The 19,904-nt window shown below is 41.3% G+C and overlaps 1 protein-coding gene across 3 annotated transcripts in view; it reads right to left on the reverse strand.

The window, feature by feature from the left end:
* LOC145496914 (TPR and ankyrin repeat-containing protein 1-like) overlaps positions 1 to 19,904 on the reverse strand; it is a 30,938-nt gene that overhangs the window by 5,554 nt on the left and 5,480 nt on the right. For all 3 annotated transcript variants that reach the window (XM_081476680.1, XM_081476679.1, XM_081476681.1), the window contains 15 exons: positions 18,841 to 19,071; positions 16,728 to 16,958; positions 14,869 to 15,099; positions 14,218 to 14,368; positions 13,312 to 13,709; positions 12,481 to 12,711; positions 11,659 to 11,898; positions 11,077 to 11,227; positions 9,952 to 10,355; positions 8,842 to 9,069; positions 8,120 to 8,350; positions 7,451 to 7,601; positions 6,838 to 7,263; positions 3,244 to 6,446; positions 1,048 to 1,686 (listed from right to left, as the gene is read on the reverse strand). In XM_081476680.1, the coding sequence (XP_081332806.1) occupies positions 1,048 to 1,686; positions 3,244 to 6,446; positions 6,838 to 7,263; positions 7,451 to 7,601; positions 8,120 to 8,350; positions 8,842 to 9,069; positions 9,952 to 10,355; positions 11,077 to 11,227; positions 11,659 to 11,898; positions 12,481 to 12,711; positions 13,312 to 13,709; positions 14,218 to 14,368; positions 14,869 to 15,099; positions 16,728 to 16,958; positions 18,841 to 19,071 (7,146 nt within the window). The remainder of the gene's footprint in view (positions 1 to 1,047; positions 1,687 to 3,243; positions 6,447 to 6,837; positions 7,264 to 7,450; positions 7,602 to 8,119; positions 8,351 to 8,841; positions 9,070 to 9,951; positions 10,356 to 11,076; positions 11,228 to 11,658; positions 11,899 to 12,480; positions 12,712 to 13,311; positions 13,710 to 14,217; positions 14,369 to 14,868; positions 15,100 to 16,727; positions 16,959 to 18,840; positions 19,072 to 19,904) is intronic.

The raw sequence follows: 19,904 nt of genomic DNA on the forward strand, positions 1-19,904 counted from the left end.
TAATAATTAACAATTAGACCCGTAGCCCGCAAGGGCTACGGGTCAATAGCCCATGAGGCGAAGCCGAATGGGCTATTGACCCGTGGCCCTTGAGGGCGAAGGGTCTAATTGTTTTAGTATCACCCAACTAGTCGGACAGAAAAGGTAATAATAAAGTTAGCAAATGCAGGTTGAAGAAATATTTATTTGGGAATAAAACGAAAGAAAGCGTCATGCTCGATGGCGCCAATTTCGCTACTCGATGACTATTACTAATAGTCCCCTAGTAGCGTAGCCAATCAAAATGCAGGATTTGCATTAGTCCACTAGTTGGGTGATACTAATTATAGTTACTATATGGCTTGTGTTTGTAGCCGTTATAACGCGCGCTCTGATTGGCCAATTGTAGGGCATTATTCTCCCATAATGCCCACGGGCCGATTACGAGCCTGCAAAAGCAAAGCAAAAAGCCATATAATAAACAACTTATTAACCGCGAACGGTCGGTCTTTACCGGAAAATCTTAAACCTAGGCCTCAATATGGCAATGTCTCCGTTTGAGATTTTCCCGTAGAGACCTCACTCTCGGTTAATAATTAGTTAGTATTCAATATCAAGACTAGGGAATGGACGTCAACATAATCATCCTCAATTCCAAGCACTGTGAGCAGCAATTTATGAATTTGTCTTTTAATTGAACAGGCTTTTCGTAAGTTTACGCCAATCAGAATGTAAACAATTCCATAATCTCATGCCAAAACTAGAATAAGACTGAATTAACTTTCAATCTCGCTGTGGTAACATAGAACTGCAGCAGAGAACCGGTTAATTATATAGATGAACGTTAGATAAGCGAGTAAAGAGAGTGATGGCGCGACGCTCGTAAGTGAATTCGTGTTTGAAAAAGCGAGGAAAGGTTCGAAGGGAAATCTGCAATAGATCTTACTTATACACTGCATTCAACACCTTAAAAACATTCTTCTCCCAGTATGACCTACCCAGCGTTCAAAATTATTGTGAAATTTCAGCTTCTAGAGGGTGCGGGCACATAATTATTCAGTCTCTCACCTTTCCTAATTTCCTGTTCAGTTTGGCTAACAGCAGCCTCTCTCGAGCATTGTGCAGACATTTGGCCCCTTCATCCAACATGGCGCACTGTAGGAACTGATCGGCAGCTCTCAGGAACTGCGATCTCATCACTTTAGGGTTTCCCTTCAGCTTACTGGCCTCAGCAGCTTGCAACTGGGCTTGACACTTTTTCACCATCAGATTATCACCAGCCATAGTGAAGCATTTCACTGCCACCTCCCACAGCTCTTTGTTGTAAAAATAATGCCCCTGCTGACCCCATTCCGCTTCTGTCGACTTCTCCACGAACATACTGGTCAGCTGATCCGTCTCACTGGCTTCCCCTGACATGCGTAACACGCGGACGAGGTTGAGTCTTTGGAAGTACTCAAACACTGGTGCCCGTGCCTGCTCGTCTTCATCAAAGAACCACACGTTGACCCTGGCACGAGTAATGGCCGTGTACAGGAACTTGAACTCGGAGTTGAGTACCTTGTGTTTGTCGGAGTCGAATTCAAGGGGGCGCGATGTTGTTTCCAGGTCCTCCTCAGCGAGCTCTACGAGCCCTGATGTGCTGGGGACCTTTCCGTCTGACACCTCCTTCATGTACGTGGTCACAACTCGCCACTCTTTCTTAGCCTGCATAGTGAGAGAAATCCAACACTTAGAATCTAATGCAAGTCTACACTAATAATAATAATTCTGCAGGAGTTTTAATCAGAAAATGAACTTTACTTGGGAAGGATTTTCTTTTCATACGATTTGTTGCTGTCTAATCGATTATTCAACAAAAGAACCTAACTTAACTAACTTAGCGCGTCGCTCATTCAAAATACGATTAAAAAGTGCACACAATGGCAGCCCGAATGTAAATTTTTACTCACTAGGAAACTCACACAGGAGGACACCCAAGACAAGATGAGTGAATGTTTCTTGTGTCAAAAGCAGCAAACATTCATCTAGGCTTCAATTGTTACTAATCAAAATGTTTTTTCCCAGCCTAGAAGAAATTCATTTTCGTGGCTTCCTAGATGAATGGCCAGGATGCCACCAAGTACCCTAAACCAACTGACCAGCTTTACTACAGCAGTTACAGCGTAGAAGGCGGCAGTGAATCTACTAAACTGGGTAAAACGAAAATTGCCAAGAGCTTTCACACATACAACGATTGAGAACTAAAGGCATTTCCTTTTGCCGTACCCAACGCTACACTAGGGACTTTAAAATATTGTACAGCTAGCCAAATTGTGAAGATCACTTCCGGTGACGTCATGACGCGCGTTCCAGTACCGCTTTCCCGCCATAGCCTTGCGTTATACTACGGTTTGGTATTCTTCACTACGTGAGTATAAGCCTGCTGTTTAATTCTCATTTGAACGCTTTTTCACTGTTTGAACAGCCTAGTTCGAAGATAAAGTACTCAATCATAAAAATTCATTCGAAGATAACCGCTTCTTTGTCATTTGTGAAGAAAATTTGAACGATTTAAACATCTACCGTGAGCGATAGTCATATTTCTACCGGGCCGAACAGCCGCAGATAAGAAAGCTTCGTATATGTACTAAGCTGAGCTACAATTGTTTATTGCTGTTCAAAATGTATTTTATTCGAATCAAAAGTTTTGTATTTACGGGCTTATCACGTTGTACGAACACCCTGCCCGTGCTGAAATCGAGCTTTCTATCACTGTTATTTTGCTCTGTGGTTGGAATTACAGGCGGTTCTAAAAGCAGCTGAGAGGCGAATCTAAGTTCTGGGAGATGTAAGACGGATACAGGAGAAGGAAATCCTCATCATTAATCAAACCTATATAGTATGAAGGTATAGAATAAAGTTCCTGGTCCCCTTGAAAGCCAATTTTTGTAAAGACACGTAGAGGCCATACACGCCATTACCATACAACGAAATCTTAATCCGTTTGAGTTTTGCAGAGAAAACAGCGTTGTCAGCCTAGTCCCTCATTGCCAAAGTAGTGGCCGTAGTAGTAGCTCGCCGTAGCGTATCTTAACGTCCCTAGTGTTATCAACTTCGCAACGTCATTTGGGTCGTCACGTGTTGCATGACTACCCAAATAACGTGTCGCTATCGTCACGTGTAAAGAACCTGTGAAAGGAACGTTGCGTGACAATTCAAAGTATAAGTGGTAACAGGCCGCTTAAGTGTAAGTTTCCGCACTTAAAACTGATGGCAACTCACCTGAGAATCTTTAAAGAAGTTGTAAACAAGAACATCGTCAAACTCCAAACCCTTGGACTCGTAAATAGTTAGAATCAGTCCCTGTTTCAGCTCATCTGGCATCTGAGCACGAGCTTCTTCCGACGCCACGAGTATCACTTGATGTGCTCCGAACTCAATCCTCGAGGACTGCCGACGGTTTCCTCGGAGAATCATCGCCAGATCGCCGAAGCTACACGATTCTAGGAGCACAGGTTTGGGTCCCTCAAATAAGCCTTGATCCTTTTCGAGGCGATCAAACGACTCTGGAAAGTAGTGGAGTAAGAGGTCAACAACGCTGGAGGCGAGCCGCAAAATGCCCGCGTGTGAGCGGTAGTTGTGAGTTAACTGGTAAAGTCTGTTTGGAACTCTCACTCCTGACTGGAGACCTAGGGCTTGGTAGGACTGTTGCGAGTAAAAGAACAGGGATTTCAGATCATTGAAACGAAAAGCGATTCCTCTCATGATGCTTTGCGCCGTGTCACCAGTGAAGAAAAGTCCGTTAGGATCACGACTGCAGCGTATCAACAAAGACAGCTCAGCTTGAGTAAAATCCTGAGTTTCATCAACGTAGAAGCGATGGACAGACCAGTCTGGAACCTGCACCTTCTGCAGGCGAGTGTAAACATTGTGGACGACATCAGCTTCGTCGAACATCCGCAACGAACATTTGGTGTTCTGATACACCACAAAGAGAGCGTACACTAGTTCCCGATCAGCGGAGAAATTTGGAGCTCGTTTGCGCCCAAGATCTGAGTACTCCTCCAAACTCAAGAAACCTTGTTCTGTGTGCAGAGCCTCGATGGATCCTTTGATGAAAGAACGGATTTCAGTCCAAACCAGAGTCGGGTGATACTGGACCTTTACTTTCTTGGTCATCCGAGGCCACAGTTCTGATACAAACACCACGTAAGTGACCTCGCGTCTGGGATCAAAGCTCTTAGGGTCATGTCGACCATGCACAAGATCATCTGTGTCTTCAGTAGCAGTAGCAGCTTCATCTTGTTCCTCATCCTCCATATCTGAATCTTCGTCAATTGCTACCAGGTGCGTCTCCTCCTCTCCCCAGCCATAAATGTGTCTCATCAGACTGCCGTTCTCAGTACGAGGGAAGAACTCGCTACCAGGGAGGGATGCATCTAACAACAACAACCAGTCGCGAGAGTTAATAAACAGCGGCCATGCTGCATCGTCTATGTCTTGAATCCTGTTATGCAATGGTGTCTCCTCATTTTCCACGTGCTCTCGTGCGGCGGGACAGGCATGGCTGAGCTCAGAAAAGTTCTTCTGGACTTCACTGCACAGTACCGGATTCTTTGTGATGAAGACTTGATGCAGATGTTCATACTGCATGGCATCTTGCTCCTCAAACTCGGACGGTTCTACCGTGTCATCGCCTTCTTCGTAATCCTTGCGCCGTGCATCCTTGGCTCTCACAAATTCCTCAGTTGGAGACTCTCTTGGTGCTACAAAGTCTTCCATACCTCTAGCACTGTCCAACTCACTTAAAACTTCTTGGGGTTGCTCACAATCGGTTAAAACTCCACACGCTTCAGACTTGGGTAAATATTGCACTAGTTTAGGGATATGCGGGCCTGCAGTGGCGGCCTTTTCCCAGTAAGACTGGAACTCATTCCACAGTCTATACAAACAGCAGGTTGTTTTACCAGTTCCACTTCGACCAAGAAGAATTATTGGGCATGGTTGGTTTGGACGTAGGTTGATAATAGCATGCTCAAGTTCAGTCACTCTGAAGGGAAAGTCCACTTTGGTTGCATAATTGCTGTGAAGAACAGAGTTGATTAAGGCCGAGGAAAAGGAGTAGAATTTGAGAATGTGGAATTCCATATCATTTGGACTTGCAGGAGGAAAGAAATACTGCGAGTTGTTTCCTTTATCAGATGACTTAGCAACCTTTGCTGTTTTATCCTGCGGGAAATCTTCCACCTTTTCTGACACTTCAACAAAGAAGTTCGGAAGGCGTTCACCACTGATGTTTTTCACTTTTTCTCTGCCTTTCCTAAAACTAGACAGCTCCTTCCTTACAATACAGTTCAATCCTCTATCGTGGGATTTCACAATGCTTTCAACTTTCGCCATGAGGGTATCTCGGTCAGCCGCTACGTCCCAAACACGAATAATCTCCGAATACACTCGCCCAGCAGATGTCTCCTCTTGAATTCTTATCTCGGGATCGTTACTACATTTGGCTGAGAATGCCACCGTCAGTTCCCAAATAATCCTAGAAGCCCTTGTCAATTTAGCTTCAAACAGCATGATGTTGCGTTTCTTAGATGAGCCATCGAGTCTCCTGCAGAGCTTTCTTGTCCAGCGACCTTCTGCTAGCATGCGAATCCTGGCGATAATGCGTCGCTTTAAGGCATCACTGACATTTGTGTTCTGCAGAGCCTTCCAGAACTGGTCAGTGCAGTCCACTTCCCAAGGTAAGTCTTCAAAAGGAGACTCCAGATCTAGTTCAAGCTCTTCTTCAGTTGTCTCGTCATCATCATCGTCATCTTGAATTCTCTCGATATCTGGCACAAGATATGGGGCAGTCTCTTCCTTTTCATTCTGCGGTCCCTTGATATCATCTCCAGCGACTTTCACCTCTGACGTACCTACAGTAACGTTCCTCTCTTCACCACCAAGCAAATTATCAAGACAAAGGCATTCAATCATATCCCTAATGCCCGCACGCAGATCGTCCAAAGGATCTTTCTTCACCGGTGGAACTGCAGGGAACGGTTTCTTGTCTTTATTGCGCACGTCTAACATTCGATGCTCGTCATCTTGAGCTGCATCATCTGCAAGTTTACACCAATCTGCCTCCGCCTCTTCTTGACCTAAAACTGCTTGTTGTGGCATTGACTTCGTCGGTGTCTTCGGCACTTTTCTCTTCCTCTTTCCACCACTGGACTTCTTACCACTCTTGTACGAGTTGATAGCTGCCCTGATGAGCTTTGCTCGAGGGTCCTTCTTAGTGAGGTAGTCAACCGGGACCTTGCCGTCAGTGTTCTTTAGTGTTGGGTTAGCTCCTGCCTCTGCCAGAACCCTTACGACGTCACACTTCCGTCTAGAACACTTGCCAAAAGCCACCAAGTGGAAGAGTGTATTTCCACTAGCGTCCACTACGTCAGGGTCAAAGACCTCAGAGTCAACCAAGGCTTGAAGAAATCCATTGTTCCCTACAAAGGATAATCAAAAAACGATACAAACCTGACTAACACTGAGCAAGCACTATCACTTTTTTTTTTCTTATATTCATTCTCCCCTTTTCCCGGACCATTTTCTCTGACCAATGCCATTTTCGACTTTCGTTAGCCCAGATTGCATGACACCCATCCATAATGGTTTGATAACAGTTGTCAATAGATGACGATAATTGAGGATGACTCAAGATGATAGCAAGAATGAAATCCCTCAGTTACTATTCACGCTTTCCAAACTTTTTTCCAAGCACGCAGACATCTTCCAACATGAATTTTTTCTAAATTGTACGAACGCTTCCCGTATCTGTTGTCACAGATCACATAATACGCCTGCAAAATAAAGACAACGGAGAGGCAGCAAACCTACCTGTTGCAAACGTTTGCTTTAGAGCTTCATGCAGGAGGGAATCACCAACCTTGGTCACAATACACGCTGAATTAGCATTGTACTGCAGTAGAGTGACCACCATGTTGTAATCTTCATTCTCCATAGCTTGCTCTATTGGACTCTTCTCTCTCTTCCCAAGGCCATCGGAGGAGGCACCATTCTCCAACAGAGCCCCAATGAGGGGGACTCGGTACTTGTCACCAGCATCTAAAACGAGCTCGATAGGAATTCCAGAGGCATCGATACCAGTAGCTAAGCCACCCTCCCCTGGTGAGAATCGCTGTGGTCCACCACCCCCTAAGTACAGGACGTGTAACTTGTCCCAGGTTTTCTTCTCTACCAGCTGTTTGACCAGGTTTTCCAGAATGGGGTTTGGGACACTACAAGTGACACTGGAGGTTCCATCTTCAACGAAAATAACAAAAAGCACATTAGTTCTGTAACGTGCACAGACATATGTATTGAGAACCAGTCAACTAAAAGTTAGCAGGAAACAACAAACTCAGAAAAACAAAAATTCTCGTCAAAAATCTCACGAATAGCCAGCACGCTCAGGAAAACTAGACGATGCCTACGAAGAACCCTGTATTACCTGGAAGATTTAGGGCCAGAGATACAATCTGACAAAGTATAACAGACTTGTCTTCGTCACTTTCAGCTCTTGTTAATGCTTCAGCAAAGGCTCTGACGGCATCTCTGTTCTGATCCAAACAAGCATGGCAGTATGCTTGCCGCACATACCCCTGTGTTGTCGAACACAAGTCAGAAGATTCATTACATGGCAAAACTCATCTAAATCTATTTACTTTGTGTACACTCAATTGTGTCTACAGAAAATGTAGTTAAGCAGGGCAAAGCTCGGAGTGGCAAGAGAGAAGTGACCAAATAACTTTGTAGCCCATCTCTTCTGCTTCCCCGTCATGTATCTCACTGGGAGCTTTGTCACGTCTGCTCTGCTCTGTTCTGCTCTGCACAACTGCCTCTTCTGCAGACTAAATGACCTACACGTATAACAGGCGATCATTTAAAGACATACAGTGACTCTCAGTACAGTCACTCTCTACCAATAGTAATGTACATAACATCCAAATAACAGCAGAGAGAAATCAAGACAGAGTGCAACACCAATTAACTGAAACCTTCTGATAACTTGAACCAAAAGTCGCTTGCCTTGGATTTGGGTCACTGTATTTTTATCCTAAATATCTTGAACTTGAATTAAGTCATTCTTGTTCCACTGAAAGAAAAGAGTTTAACTGACCTTATACCACTCTGGTCGGAATCTTGTGCTGCTCTTGGCATCTAAGAGCCCTTGTTGATAATCGCCAATGTTGTAATGCGCAAGAGCACGATTGCACAGCAGAGTTGCCAAGAATTCCTTGTCGTTAGTCGGAACATACTGCATAGATAGAGTATAATACTCCACAAGAATGGAGAATTCCTTCTCGCCAAACAGTCTTTTACCACGCTCTTTCCACTTACTGGCTTCAATCTAGTAGAAAAAGTTGAAAGTGAGAAAGATACTGTAAATTACCATAAAGACACATACAAAAGATCATAGTACATGTAATACTAAATGATATATTTTGTGCGCTGACTGGTAGTTAGCTATGGTAAAAGAGAGAGACAAAAAGAAACACAACGCAAGGCAACTTTTCCAATAAACAGAAACAGGAGAGGTACTCTACTCATTCATGCATCATCATGGTTTTTCTCAGTTTTCAGCAAAATTTTCATAAGTTAACTTGGAGTGCTAATGAAAAGGTCAAGTACAGTAATAAAACTTTAAGATTGCTTCTTATGTAAGTGACTATCTTTAAAACTCTCAAGAATAGCTACATAGCTGCATGCCCCATCCAGAACTCAGCACTAGATGCCAATTTGTACCATTCACAGGTGCTTATACAGTTCCCTGCTAGTACTCTACAAGTATACCAAGTCGATGGTTTTGTAGATATACAACATTTCAGAAAGCAATGGCACCTGTGATTTTGTTGGTTTGAACTTGAAACACTCTCTGCCTTTCTCAACAGCCTTGACATACTGTTTGGTCTCAAAGTAAGCAGTTGCCAGAGAGTTGTTCACAAGGTAACTCAATTCTGCTGAATTGTTTGGGAACTGCAGAGCTATGCTCAACAATTTGATAGCTCGATTGTAGTCCTTGGTACCCAGTGCCTTGACTCCTTCTTCTTTCCAGAAATGACCTTGATTCTGTGGAAAAGGGAACTTGACATAAAAATACTGTTTGATTTACTACATAAATGATAGGGCTGCACCAATAACTACCTGTAAATCAGAAAAATGATTTCTTGCGGTCCAAATTTGAAAAGCATTACAGCAATTTTCTCCCAAGCTTCTTGAGCTCAGAGAGCTGTTTGGGCTGATTTAGAAGGTACAACATCATTGAATGCAGCTTTTGTAGTTCATGCTGCTTGTGTCATGCAAACGTCATTAGACTGAACAGGACCTTGAAAAAGTGCAATAGCTCCAGCACCAACACAATGTAAACATTAATTAATCAATGAAGAACAAAGTTCACACTCAATCTGATGATACACAGGGACGATGAACATTATGGCCCTAATTTTAGCTTGGTGTTATGTTTGCAGAAAATATGTTAGGGGGTGTTTACATGAGAAAACTTGCACCGTACCATAATGGGATGACTACTTGATTTAGTAGTATTGCATTTAAACGAAGGTACATCTTGTGTTCATCACATGTCTGGTTAAAGGAGGGTATAATGGACTGGATGATAACAACTGCACCACCATTCTTGTCTCCCACGAAACTGATGTCACACCAAAATGAGTGGTTGTTCTTTGTTTATACGATTGCGTTGCGATTTAATATCAGAATGAATGTTTCATTACAGCAACCAAGGCGAGCTCATGCCGTGGACTTGTACCAGTATGGTATTTTGTGGTCGTGTCATGTGAACAAATACAGAGCCCAAAGAGGGACCCGGTTCTTACAGATCATGTAGTGAATGTTGGCGCAAGTATGTACAGTACTTCCTAAAGATCATTCCAGTGCTTCAACACCATGAATGTTATACACTGTACACTCATTTACACCAAGGTTAATAATTACCTCACGGTGGTGTGATCCTGTTCCTCTATGACAACCAACCACTGAAGGATCAGCACCATGCTTTAAAAGGGTGTAAGCAATATTGTAGTTTTCCATCTCCATAGCAACAGACAGTGGTGGCTTCTTACACCCGTGCGGCCCATTAGCAAGAGCACCATGATCCAGCAACACAGCTATCAATTTGTCCTGGTCTTCAACGGATGACTCCAGTACTTCATTTACCGGAACAATTACAGCATTGCATCCTGTTGCTACACCTCCACGACCCTTGGCATATGACCTTTGACTGTCACCTCCAAGGAATAGCAAGTGAAGCTTGTCCCATTCCTTTTTGGAGCACACATCTTTGATCAACTTTTGAACTGTGGCTCTGGGAACACGGCAGGTTATTCCAAGAGTTCCATCTACCAAACAGTGAGAAATTATTGAGTTAGTCCCCATCACCAGGCATGGGACTATTTACCACTGGGCATCTAAAGGAATCATGGTGATGAAAACCCTAAACTGCTTCAAGAGTTAAGTTTCCTGCTGATATTATGAAGATACCCAAAGGGACAGAAAATGTTTTTCTAAGGGACACTTTTAATTCTAATCAAATAAAAGCTGCAAAGTACGTTTGTCAAATCCTCATAAGGGATGTACTCATCCAATTAAGAATTGCACATGCAAGTGAATGTTTTCTTGGCCAACTGTTTTCCCCATTGGGATATACAATGTCCCATCATTGTAGCAACACCTTTACCAACCCCTGTAGATTAAGTAAAAGGTGGGAGGTGTGGTGGCCTCATGGTTAGTACACTTGTCTCCAGATCGAGTAGTCCAGGTTTGATCCCTGGATGGGGACACTGCATTGTGTTCTTGGGCAAGACACTTAACTTCCACAGTGCCTCTCTCCACCCAGGTGTTTAAATGGTTACCAGCAAACTTAATGTTGGTGATAACCCTGCGTAGTCTTACATCCCAACCAGGGGGGAGTAGAAATACTCCTAGTCACTTCATGCTACAGAAACCGGGATAAGCTCCAGCCTGATAGGCCACTGATAGGCCATGTACCTAACTTTACCTGCCTTACAGATTCAGTCAGACCATACAGTACATACATGAAAAATAAAAACCAATATGTACCTTTGAGATCCATGGCTGTAGAAATAATGTGTGATGCAAGAGCAAACTTGTCATCATCTGTCTCAGCCCTCTTCAGTCCATCACAGAAATGATTCATTGCCTCTGAATTTTGACCAAGGAAGTTTAAACAAGAACCAAGACGATAGTACCCCTACAACATGATGAAAATCAGATGAACTTCACTTACTATGTAAAAACAATACTGCAACATTACCTTCTAAATCACAGTTGATCTGTTGTCTGGCCAACTCACGCTCTTCTGAAAATTTGTTTGCTGTAAGAACCACTGTTCATTATTTGTTCTTGATGCACATTACTCTTTGCTCAAATCTATGTGATGCAACCCTAGACAGCCTGTTCAAATCATGTTAAATTTGACAACTAACATTTAACTTGTGTAATCCAAGGGCTAATGAATTATTTAGCTGCTTGATAACTACACAAAGTCTGGATCATTAATTTGCTTGGGCCTCAACACTATTGAGAATATTGTGATCATCTGCCTTTGATTATTAATTTGGTAGCATGCAAATGCTTTGTTTTATTCAGAACAATGCACCAAACACAAAGGTGCTGCAGTACCTTAGACCATTCTGGTTCTATCTGAACACATCTCTTGGCATCTTCCAAAGCCTCGTCATACATCTCCAGATTCAGGTATGCAGCACATCGATTACTCCGCAACACTGCACTCATTTTGTCAACACTCTCCGTCGTCTGGGGTACATAGTTCATGGCCAAAGAGTAATACTTAACAACCAGGTCATAATATTTGTCTTTGAACAACTGGTTTCCTCTTTCCCTCCATTTTTGAACAGCTTCCTAAAAAGCAAATTACAGTTGAACCTCTATAAAGTGGCCACCCCTTATTAAGCATGCCAGTTATCAAAGTCCCAAAATGGTTGTCAATAAAATACTGCAAATAAAACCCCTATTGTCCCCACAACCTTACTAAGTGGCTGTGGCCACCTTTTGGTCATCCTGATGAGCAAGGTCTCTATTGTCCTTATCCCTTTTAAGCAGCCACCAAAAATTTAACAAAGGTAGTTTGGCTTTCGTTTGGAAAAGACAGTGACATGAAAGTCCAAAATAAAATTAGTCAACTGATAAAAACATTTAAATACACATTTATGATTGTCTTAAAGTGATCCTATGTTCACTAAGCAATTAACACAAACTAAAACATATTCGAATTACACAAACCCCTATTATCAGCCAACCCCTATTAACCGACCACCTCCCATTTCCCCAAGGATGGCCACTTAATAGGGGTTCAACTGTAAGTAGAGTTACTGCTGTGGTCAGTGATAATTTTCTTTGGGCATACATGCACTGTGCTTGTCTAAAGTAAAAAGCAAAATGTGAGCAAATTAAAAACCATCATGAGAAATGCAGACACCCCACCTCATTCTTCACAGGCTTAACATGGTATCCTTTCTCTCCATGTTCAATACACTCAGTAAACTCTTCATTTTCAAAGCAGATGTCAGCCAATGCATCAAAGCATTCCCTCTTGATCTCCACAACTTGTTCAGGGGCACACTGCAGTGCCAAGTTGTAGTACTGCCTAGCACTGAAATCAGCTCCAAATCTGAGATTCTTGTTGGCTTGTTTCTTCCAGTACAGTGCCTGAGCCTGTAGTGCACATAATAAGCAGAAACTACATGTATCAATATGAAGCCTACAAAACCAGTAAAGTAAGAAGGTATGGGCTTGAAAGCAAGCAGCTAAGAGAGCCATTACTTAAACAACAGTGTCCAACACTAGAGAGTGTCCTACACTAGAGAGGCGTCAGATTTACATTCAAGAAACTGTGTTGTAGAAAATGTCACCACCCTCCCTAGGTTTTTTGGTTTGAACCTCTCCCCTACCCCCTTTGTACCTCCCCTTCATACTTTTCTTTCCACCAGGATACAAAAAAGCTGCATCTGATAGCCCAGGGCTAGTGGAATTGCAGTGAGGCTAGTGGAGTTTGTCCTTCACTCACATGAGATGTTTCAAGCAAAATTTTTGTAGAAGTTCAAATTACAGAAGTACTGGAAGAAATAAACTTTTGGGGTCTAGTGGGAATGCTTTCTTGGGCTAGTGCTGATGATTGGTTTTCTCTGTACTCAGCCCATCCCTTGGGATTTCCAGTGCCTTTCCACGGAGCGGGTATAAAATAAGAAATATTTCCTGAAGCCACACATAATGCTCCAGTAGAAAGTAACAAGATATAAAATTTAATTTCATAACCTTTGTTTGAAGGTGAGGTTGATTCAATGCACAAGCCACATCAGCGCCTACTTCAATCAGCTCATTAGCTATTCCAAATTCCTCAGTCTCCAAGGCAACCAATAGAGGCGGCTTTTCACAGAGTGGCAGCCCATCCACATGCGCCCCAAGCTCCAATAAGGTGGAGACAAGGCACAACTTCTCTGCCACTTGAGATTGTATCAGAAGATCTAGTGGAACTTGGGAGGCATCACAGCCACTAGCAAGCCCTCCTTCGTCAGGACAGGCCAGCAATGGGCCCCCACCCCCAAGAAACAAGACACGAAGTCTCTCCCAACTCTGCTTTGATATAGCATCATCCACAGCTCTCTGGATAATGGTTTGTGAACACAGCCTTTCGTCTATATTCGACGTGCCGTCTAACATAAAAAGATGGAAAAAATATTAGCTAAAGATGAAATACAAGACTTACAGTATGTCTCTTGGAGCATGATGGTTCACTAAACCAGGCAAATGAAACACATACACTTAAATGAGTTTTATGTTATTTTTCAGAGTAAGGACATGTAGTCAAAGAGTAATTTTTTACTTTTGAAACTAAATAAGTGAAAAATGTTTCCCTCACACATTGCTGGGGCCTGGGTATAGGTCATGTGACCTATGGGGTGGGCAGTTGTTTTTGTTGCATCCACCATTGCTGACTGTCCCTACCATCCACCTAAAGGTATTACATTTTTATACAATGCCATTATAATATACAAGCCTTGGACTTTTTTTCGTTTTTTTGTCTTTAACGTAATGGTTTGTATTAGCTTTGATTTTGCAATAAAGGTGGCAGCACTCAGTCCGCTTGACACGGCCACCAGTGGTGTATGAAACCACTACAAATTTTTTCTTCACAAATATTAAGCATGGTATGCAACGTACCCTCCACCTCCGAGGCAATAGTAATGATCTGTGACAGTGTGTCATACTTCTCCTCATCTGTCTCAGCAAGTTCAAGAGCTGCAGTAAAAGAGTCCATAGCATCTTCATAACGCTTCATGGCAGCTAAGCTTGATCCCAGCCTGTAGTGTGCCTGGTACAAGGAAATTAATAATGTTCACACCTTTCAAGTGAATGCACGTGCATAATCAACACAGTTCAAAAGACAAGACATGCATTGTCAGATGAGCTGAAAAGCAGAATCCTGGCTTGTTACAAATCATTGTAGGTCAGAGTACTCTAGACCAATTTTAACTTTTTTTTTTTAAATTTTGGCCCACTTTACAATTACTCCATTCTGTACAAATTATCCCCAGCTTTTATGCCAGTGCCCCATTACACTGTTGGATAGGGAGAGACACTGCGAGAAACACAATGCAATGACATCTTGACCTGGCATCAAGTAAACTAACCACAGCATTTCCAGCAATCATCTGAAACTTCCACTTCTGTGTCTTCTGAAAACTACTATAAAAACACAGGCTTGAATTTTCCTAGAATTTTTGCCAGAGCTGCAGATGCCAGCAGGTGCATACATGCATACAATTACATGTATTGATTAAATTTTAAATTCTGTTAGTGTTAGTATCTCACCTTTGACCAGCTTGGCCTTATCTTCACACATCGTTCAGCATCTAGCAGTGCCACCTTAAAAGTCTTATTCCTTATGTGAACCAGTGAGCGATTACAAAGCAGCTGTGCCAGAAGTTCTCGGTCACTGGTGGGAGCATAGTTGATGGCCAAAGAATAACAGTCGACAAGAAGATCAAATCTGTTTTCTTTGAAAAGTTGTTTACCTCTCTCTTTCCACCTCTTTGCCTCACCCTGCATGAAGAGTAAGACACAATAGGTCATTTCCGAGTTGCCTTTTGCCTCAGCATCAAAACAAGTCTTTGTGCAAAACCATTCATATGAAAATGCCTTTCCCCTACAGGTTCATTGTAAATCAAAATCATGAAAGGTTTTGCCTGAGGACTTGTTTTCAAACAGAGGCACAAGGTAACTCAGAAATGATCTATTAAAAAATGGCAAATCCTAATGGTACCCAAACCCCCACGCAAGTTGTGAGCCTCTCAAAGCCCTTGCACATGTATCTGCGGGGAGAATTTTCAGAACATAACATTATTATAGTGACTAGGGTCTTTACTCCTCCCAGGTGTAGGACAGTTGCGATTTATCAAAATTTTTGTTACTCACGATTTCGAACATTCCGATCAATTGCCGGTTTTCATGCGATGTCATCATTTTCCAAAATTAAAAAAAAAAACAATCCTTCTGAAGTTCTAGTTTCATCAGATAGAAGACCCTCCAAGAACTTGACGTTTTACAACGTTTAACCTTAACAAGGTTTATTATTTTGTTACAGAGGACATTTGAATTTCCAAGTTTTTGTGTTGCATGACACTAAAATGGCGGCCCAAGAGGGCTTTCGCATAGGTCAAAAGAGAAGTTATCGCTCAAGTTTTTGTTAACTGAACAGTTCCTGCACTAGGAGAATTATTACTTTCAACGTGCCAAAACTCTAGGGGAATAATTTTTCATTTTAATGGTAAACCTAAATGACAGATGTTTCTGTAACTTGACGGCCACCTTGTTGGTGCCCCTTGGAAGGGCATCAACATGGTGTCTCCATACAAAGCTCTACAGATTTGGGTGAAACACTCTTCCGAATAACACACAAATGAAAAAATGCACAGACCTAAATCTTGGCAAGGATGTTTTTTTTTTTTTTTTTTTTATCAATCATCTATCACATCCCAGATTCGTGACTTAATTTATTAAATGGATATAATTTTTATTTTTGATTGTGTGACAGTGCAAACCAGCAATTCAAGAATATTTAACATCAGATTTGGATTTTTGTTCAATTCAAAAAATACCTTTGCTTGAGACAAATTTTTCTCAAATTGTTAGAAAAGATGCTTAATGTCCCCAAACTTTCAGCAATCAATTGATAGATTAATTTACTGTGTTTTTTTGAAGAGTAGAAAGTTGTTTAACTACCCTTTACTATTCTCCCTAGAGATATCCACGCAAATACGGCAAAGCACATGTTCATTGAATCAAGTTCTTGATTTCAGCATATGTCTCAGTCACTGAAGTCAAAGTTTATAATAAGTAACCAACACCTGTGAACCCTCCAGATCTTATTGAATTCCACTTAACTTTTGTTCTTTCTTCAATGTAGTATGAAGCAAGAAAAAATTGCATGATGGTATCAAAAAATTAGTATTTGCAAGGTCATAATTGAAAAGTAATAATGGAAGCAAAAGGTACAATATGTGAATCATTACACCCCTATCCAGCTGTTCCTCACTTGTAAAGCTATTGCAGCTCCGCATAATGTCTTTTTTTAAATTTGTAAACACATGCGACAACCATTTGACAGCAACACAATACAAATCTCTGGTATTAAAAGAATACCATCAAATACAAAATACACATATACAAACCAGTGATCTTCCTGGCCTGATCTTGTATGCCTCTTTCCCAGCTTCTAAAGCTTCAGGATATTGCTGTAGGCTAAAATGACATGATGCCAAATAGCTTTGGACTTGTCCCTGAGATTCAGCCATGGACCGTGGTATAAACTCTTTTGCAAGTCCAAGTGACATGATGGCCTGATTGTAACTATGCATTTGGTATAACTGGATGCCCTTTTCCTTACAGCGTCGACCTTCTTGCTGCAAGTAAAATAAAAGGAAAACAAGTTAATATTCTAATTATGTCTTATAGTCTCTTACAAAAAGTAGCACTGAAGGGAGTTTCAATAACACGCATACAACTCTATCTATTCAAGACATTCAAGAAATTTCACCAAACGTTTCTGACTTTTCCTGGAATTCATCAGCTACTATTTGGGTGCCAAATATTTCTTTAAAACCAATTAATAAATGGTAAACGCCATAGCGTGCACTATTGAGTTATGGATGCACGTGGGAGGTTGCTAGGCATGAAGGAAGCGTAAGAGTTGCACAAGGCGATAGCCGAGTGCAACTCTAGCTTCTTGAGTGCTTAGCAAACCTCCCAAGTGCATCCATAACTCAATAGTCCACGCTATGGCATTTACCATTTGTTTTATAACATAACATTGAGACATTGGAACAACAGAAGTCCTTTTATTGAGCTACATCACAAAAAAAATGTTCGGTAGTCTTACATGACAAGAGAAAACAAGCGCGCGAAAATTCATTCATGACAACCGACTGCACACCAGTAACTTGATCAAGTTTCATCTTCAGACAACTGTGAAGACAGTTTCGCATTTCTGGCAGAAGGATGTCGGCCATTACTTTGGAAACAATGTCTGTCAAAAGATTTGCTTTGTAAACATTAGCACACACGTCAGCAGCATACACCCATGGGCAAACAGTAGACACTAAATTAACCAATCAGAGCGTGCGCTTTGCTTTAGTTATGTTATAACATGTACCCATACAGCTTTAGGTAGGATTAATATTTCCATAGCAACCACATTTTGATATACATGTAACATGTTTAAAACTTTTAATAATGTAATGTGTTCAGAGATGCTCACAGGGCTTTGCATTTCCACAGGAAACCCATGTTGACACGTATATAAAAGTCTACCCAGTAAGGGATTTTGTGTTACTTTTTAAAGTTTTCATGACATTTTCTGGTAATCTTTCCAGACCAAATGATTGAATGTATGCATTATGATTCAATCACATGATAAAGCAGAAGCCCAACCCATAATATTTAACAGCTATCCTTTTCACCCATTTATACTTGAGGAGAAATAAATGAATCAGTTCTGTTGAAATGTTCCCTTGTCTCTTTACAATATCAATTTTGACCAGTCTTGGGATAGAATTCCCCGATCCTCAATAATTTTTTCCCCTACCCAATTTCTTGACAACCAGCAACCCTGTGTTATTAATACATGTAATTGAAATCTTAGTGAGTGGTAGAGGATATTTAACTTGCACCTCAGTAAATAACATTGGATAGTCACTTAGTTTTACTCTGTTAAAATTTATTGTTATAAATACTGAGCACAAATTAGTATGAACAACCAAATAAAAAGGTTTTGTATAACCCATTGCAAAAACGTGAGAAGACTGGGACAAGTTTCTCATATTGATTAGATTGAAAATCTAAACATTTCAACTGAAATGTTACTGAATGAAAAGCTACCCAGTCAAGTTTGAGAGTTTTCAGCAGAAAATTGTCCAAATGGGAGCCTTGCAAAAATGACAAAATTCCATACAAACCCTTACAATTTTGTGACCTGTCTACCCAATCCATACAAACTCTCTATTTTAGGTGTTAATTCAAGGGCTATCATTTCGCCATTTTCCTCGTATAAATACTTCTATTCTTATTCTATTCTCTCTACTCTTTCCCAGTCCTCTCACGTTTTCGCAATGGCCTATTAGAAGGCAGGATAACAGATGTGGCAAGCAAATAAAGGTCACACATATTTTTGTTATTAGTCAGTATTACTAAACTCCCTGTATGAACTTCATGTAGGCCTCAATAAAATTAACAAAGGTTCATAAAATTTTTGCAACATTTTGATGGGTCCAGGGAACTGACACAAACCTTTACAAAAGCTGGATCAACCTTCCTACATTTTGCAATGTCTTTTCGTGCCTCTAAAATTCTCGTCATTCTGTAGTTTGTCTCTGCCCTCAAAGCATACAGGGTGGACAGCAGAGTAGTATTCTTCATAGGACAGAACAACAGAGAATAAGTCAGACACTGAGTGGCTACAGCAAAGTTCTCTTCATCCTTGGCTTCATATCCTCTCCTCAACCATTTTTCTGGTTCATCCTGTTTAGAATAAAAGAGATAACATGTTAAGAAGATACGATTGATCAATGCAGTTATACACACAACTTAAGCAGTTGTGAAATTAAAGGCTGGAAAAAATTCAGGCCTGAACGGGATTCGAACCCATGACCTCGGTGATACCGGTGCAGTGCTCTATAAACTGAGCTATCAAGCCAACTGGGAGCTGGTCACATTGCAAGTTTGTAAGATACCCGTAGATGGTGAAGAATACAAGTGAATATATGAAAGACCATACATTAGAACTGGGGAGAAAGATATGAAGATATGATTGATCAATGCAGTTACACACACAACTTGAGCAGTTGTGAAATTAAAGCCTGGAAAAAATTCAGGCCTGAACGGGATTCAAACCCATGACCTCTACGATAGCAGTGCAGTGCTCTATCAACTGAGCTATCAAGCTCAGTTGACCGATACAGTACATAAATAATACATGCATAAAAGATACATAAATGATAATTATAATAGATACGTAAAGGATACATAAATAATAATTAGTGACTCATCAGCAGTCTGATTGTGTACAGTACGAGGGGTGGTGAATGGCACATGTACACGCAAGACTTTCCAAGAAGGCAAAACTAGTGTTTTTCTTTGCAAGCCTGAAACATTTTGACTTTTTCAGCTGCGAGACCAAGACTCCAAAGTATTTTAAATGTTACCTCAAGATGGTCAGATTCTAAGACATTCAGACTTGAAAAACATAGAAATCCATAGTTCAAGACTTTCTTAGCCTTCACAAAAATCAAGACTGCCAGGCACATAACTGCCTACACAATAAGACTATCAGTGTGAGACCCATGAAATTTGAC

The sequence above is a fragment of the Orbicella franksi genome, chromosome 9 (genome assembly GCF_964199315.1).
Source record: "Orbicella franksi chromosome 9, jaOrbFran1.1, whole genome shotgun sequence".
Taxonomy (NCBI): Eukaryota; Metazoa; Cnidaria; class Anthozoa; order Scleractinia; family Merulinidae; genus Orbicella; species Orbicella franksi.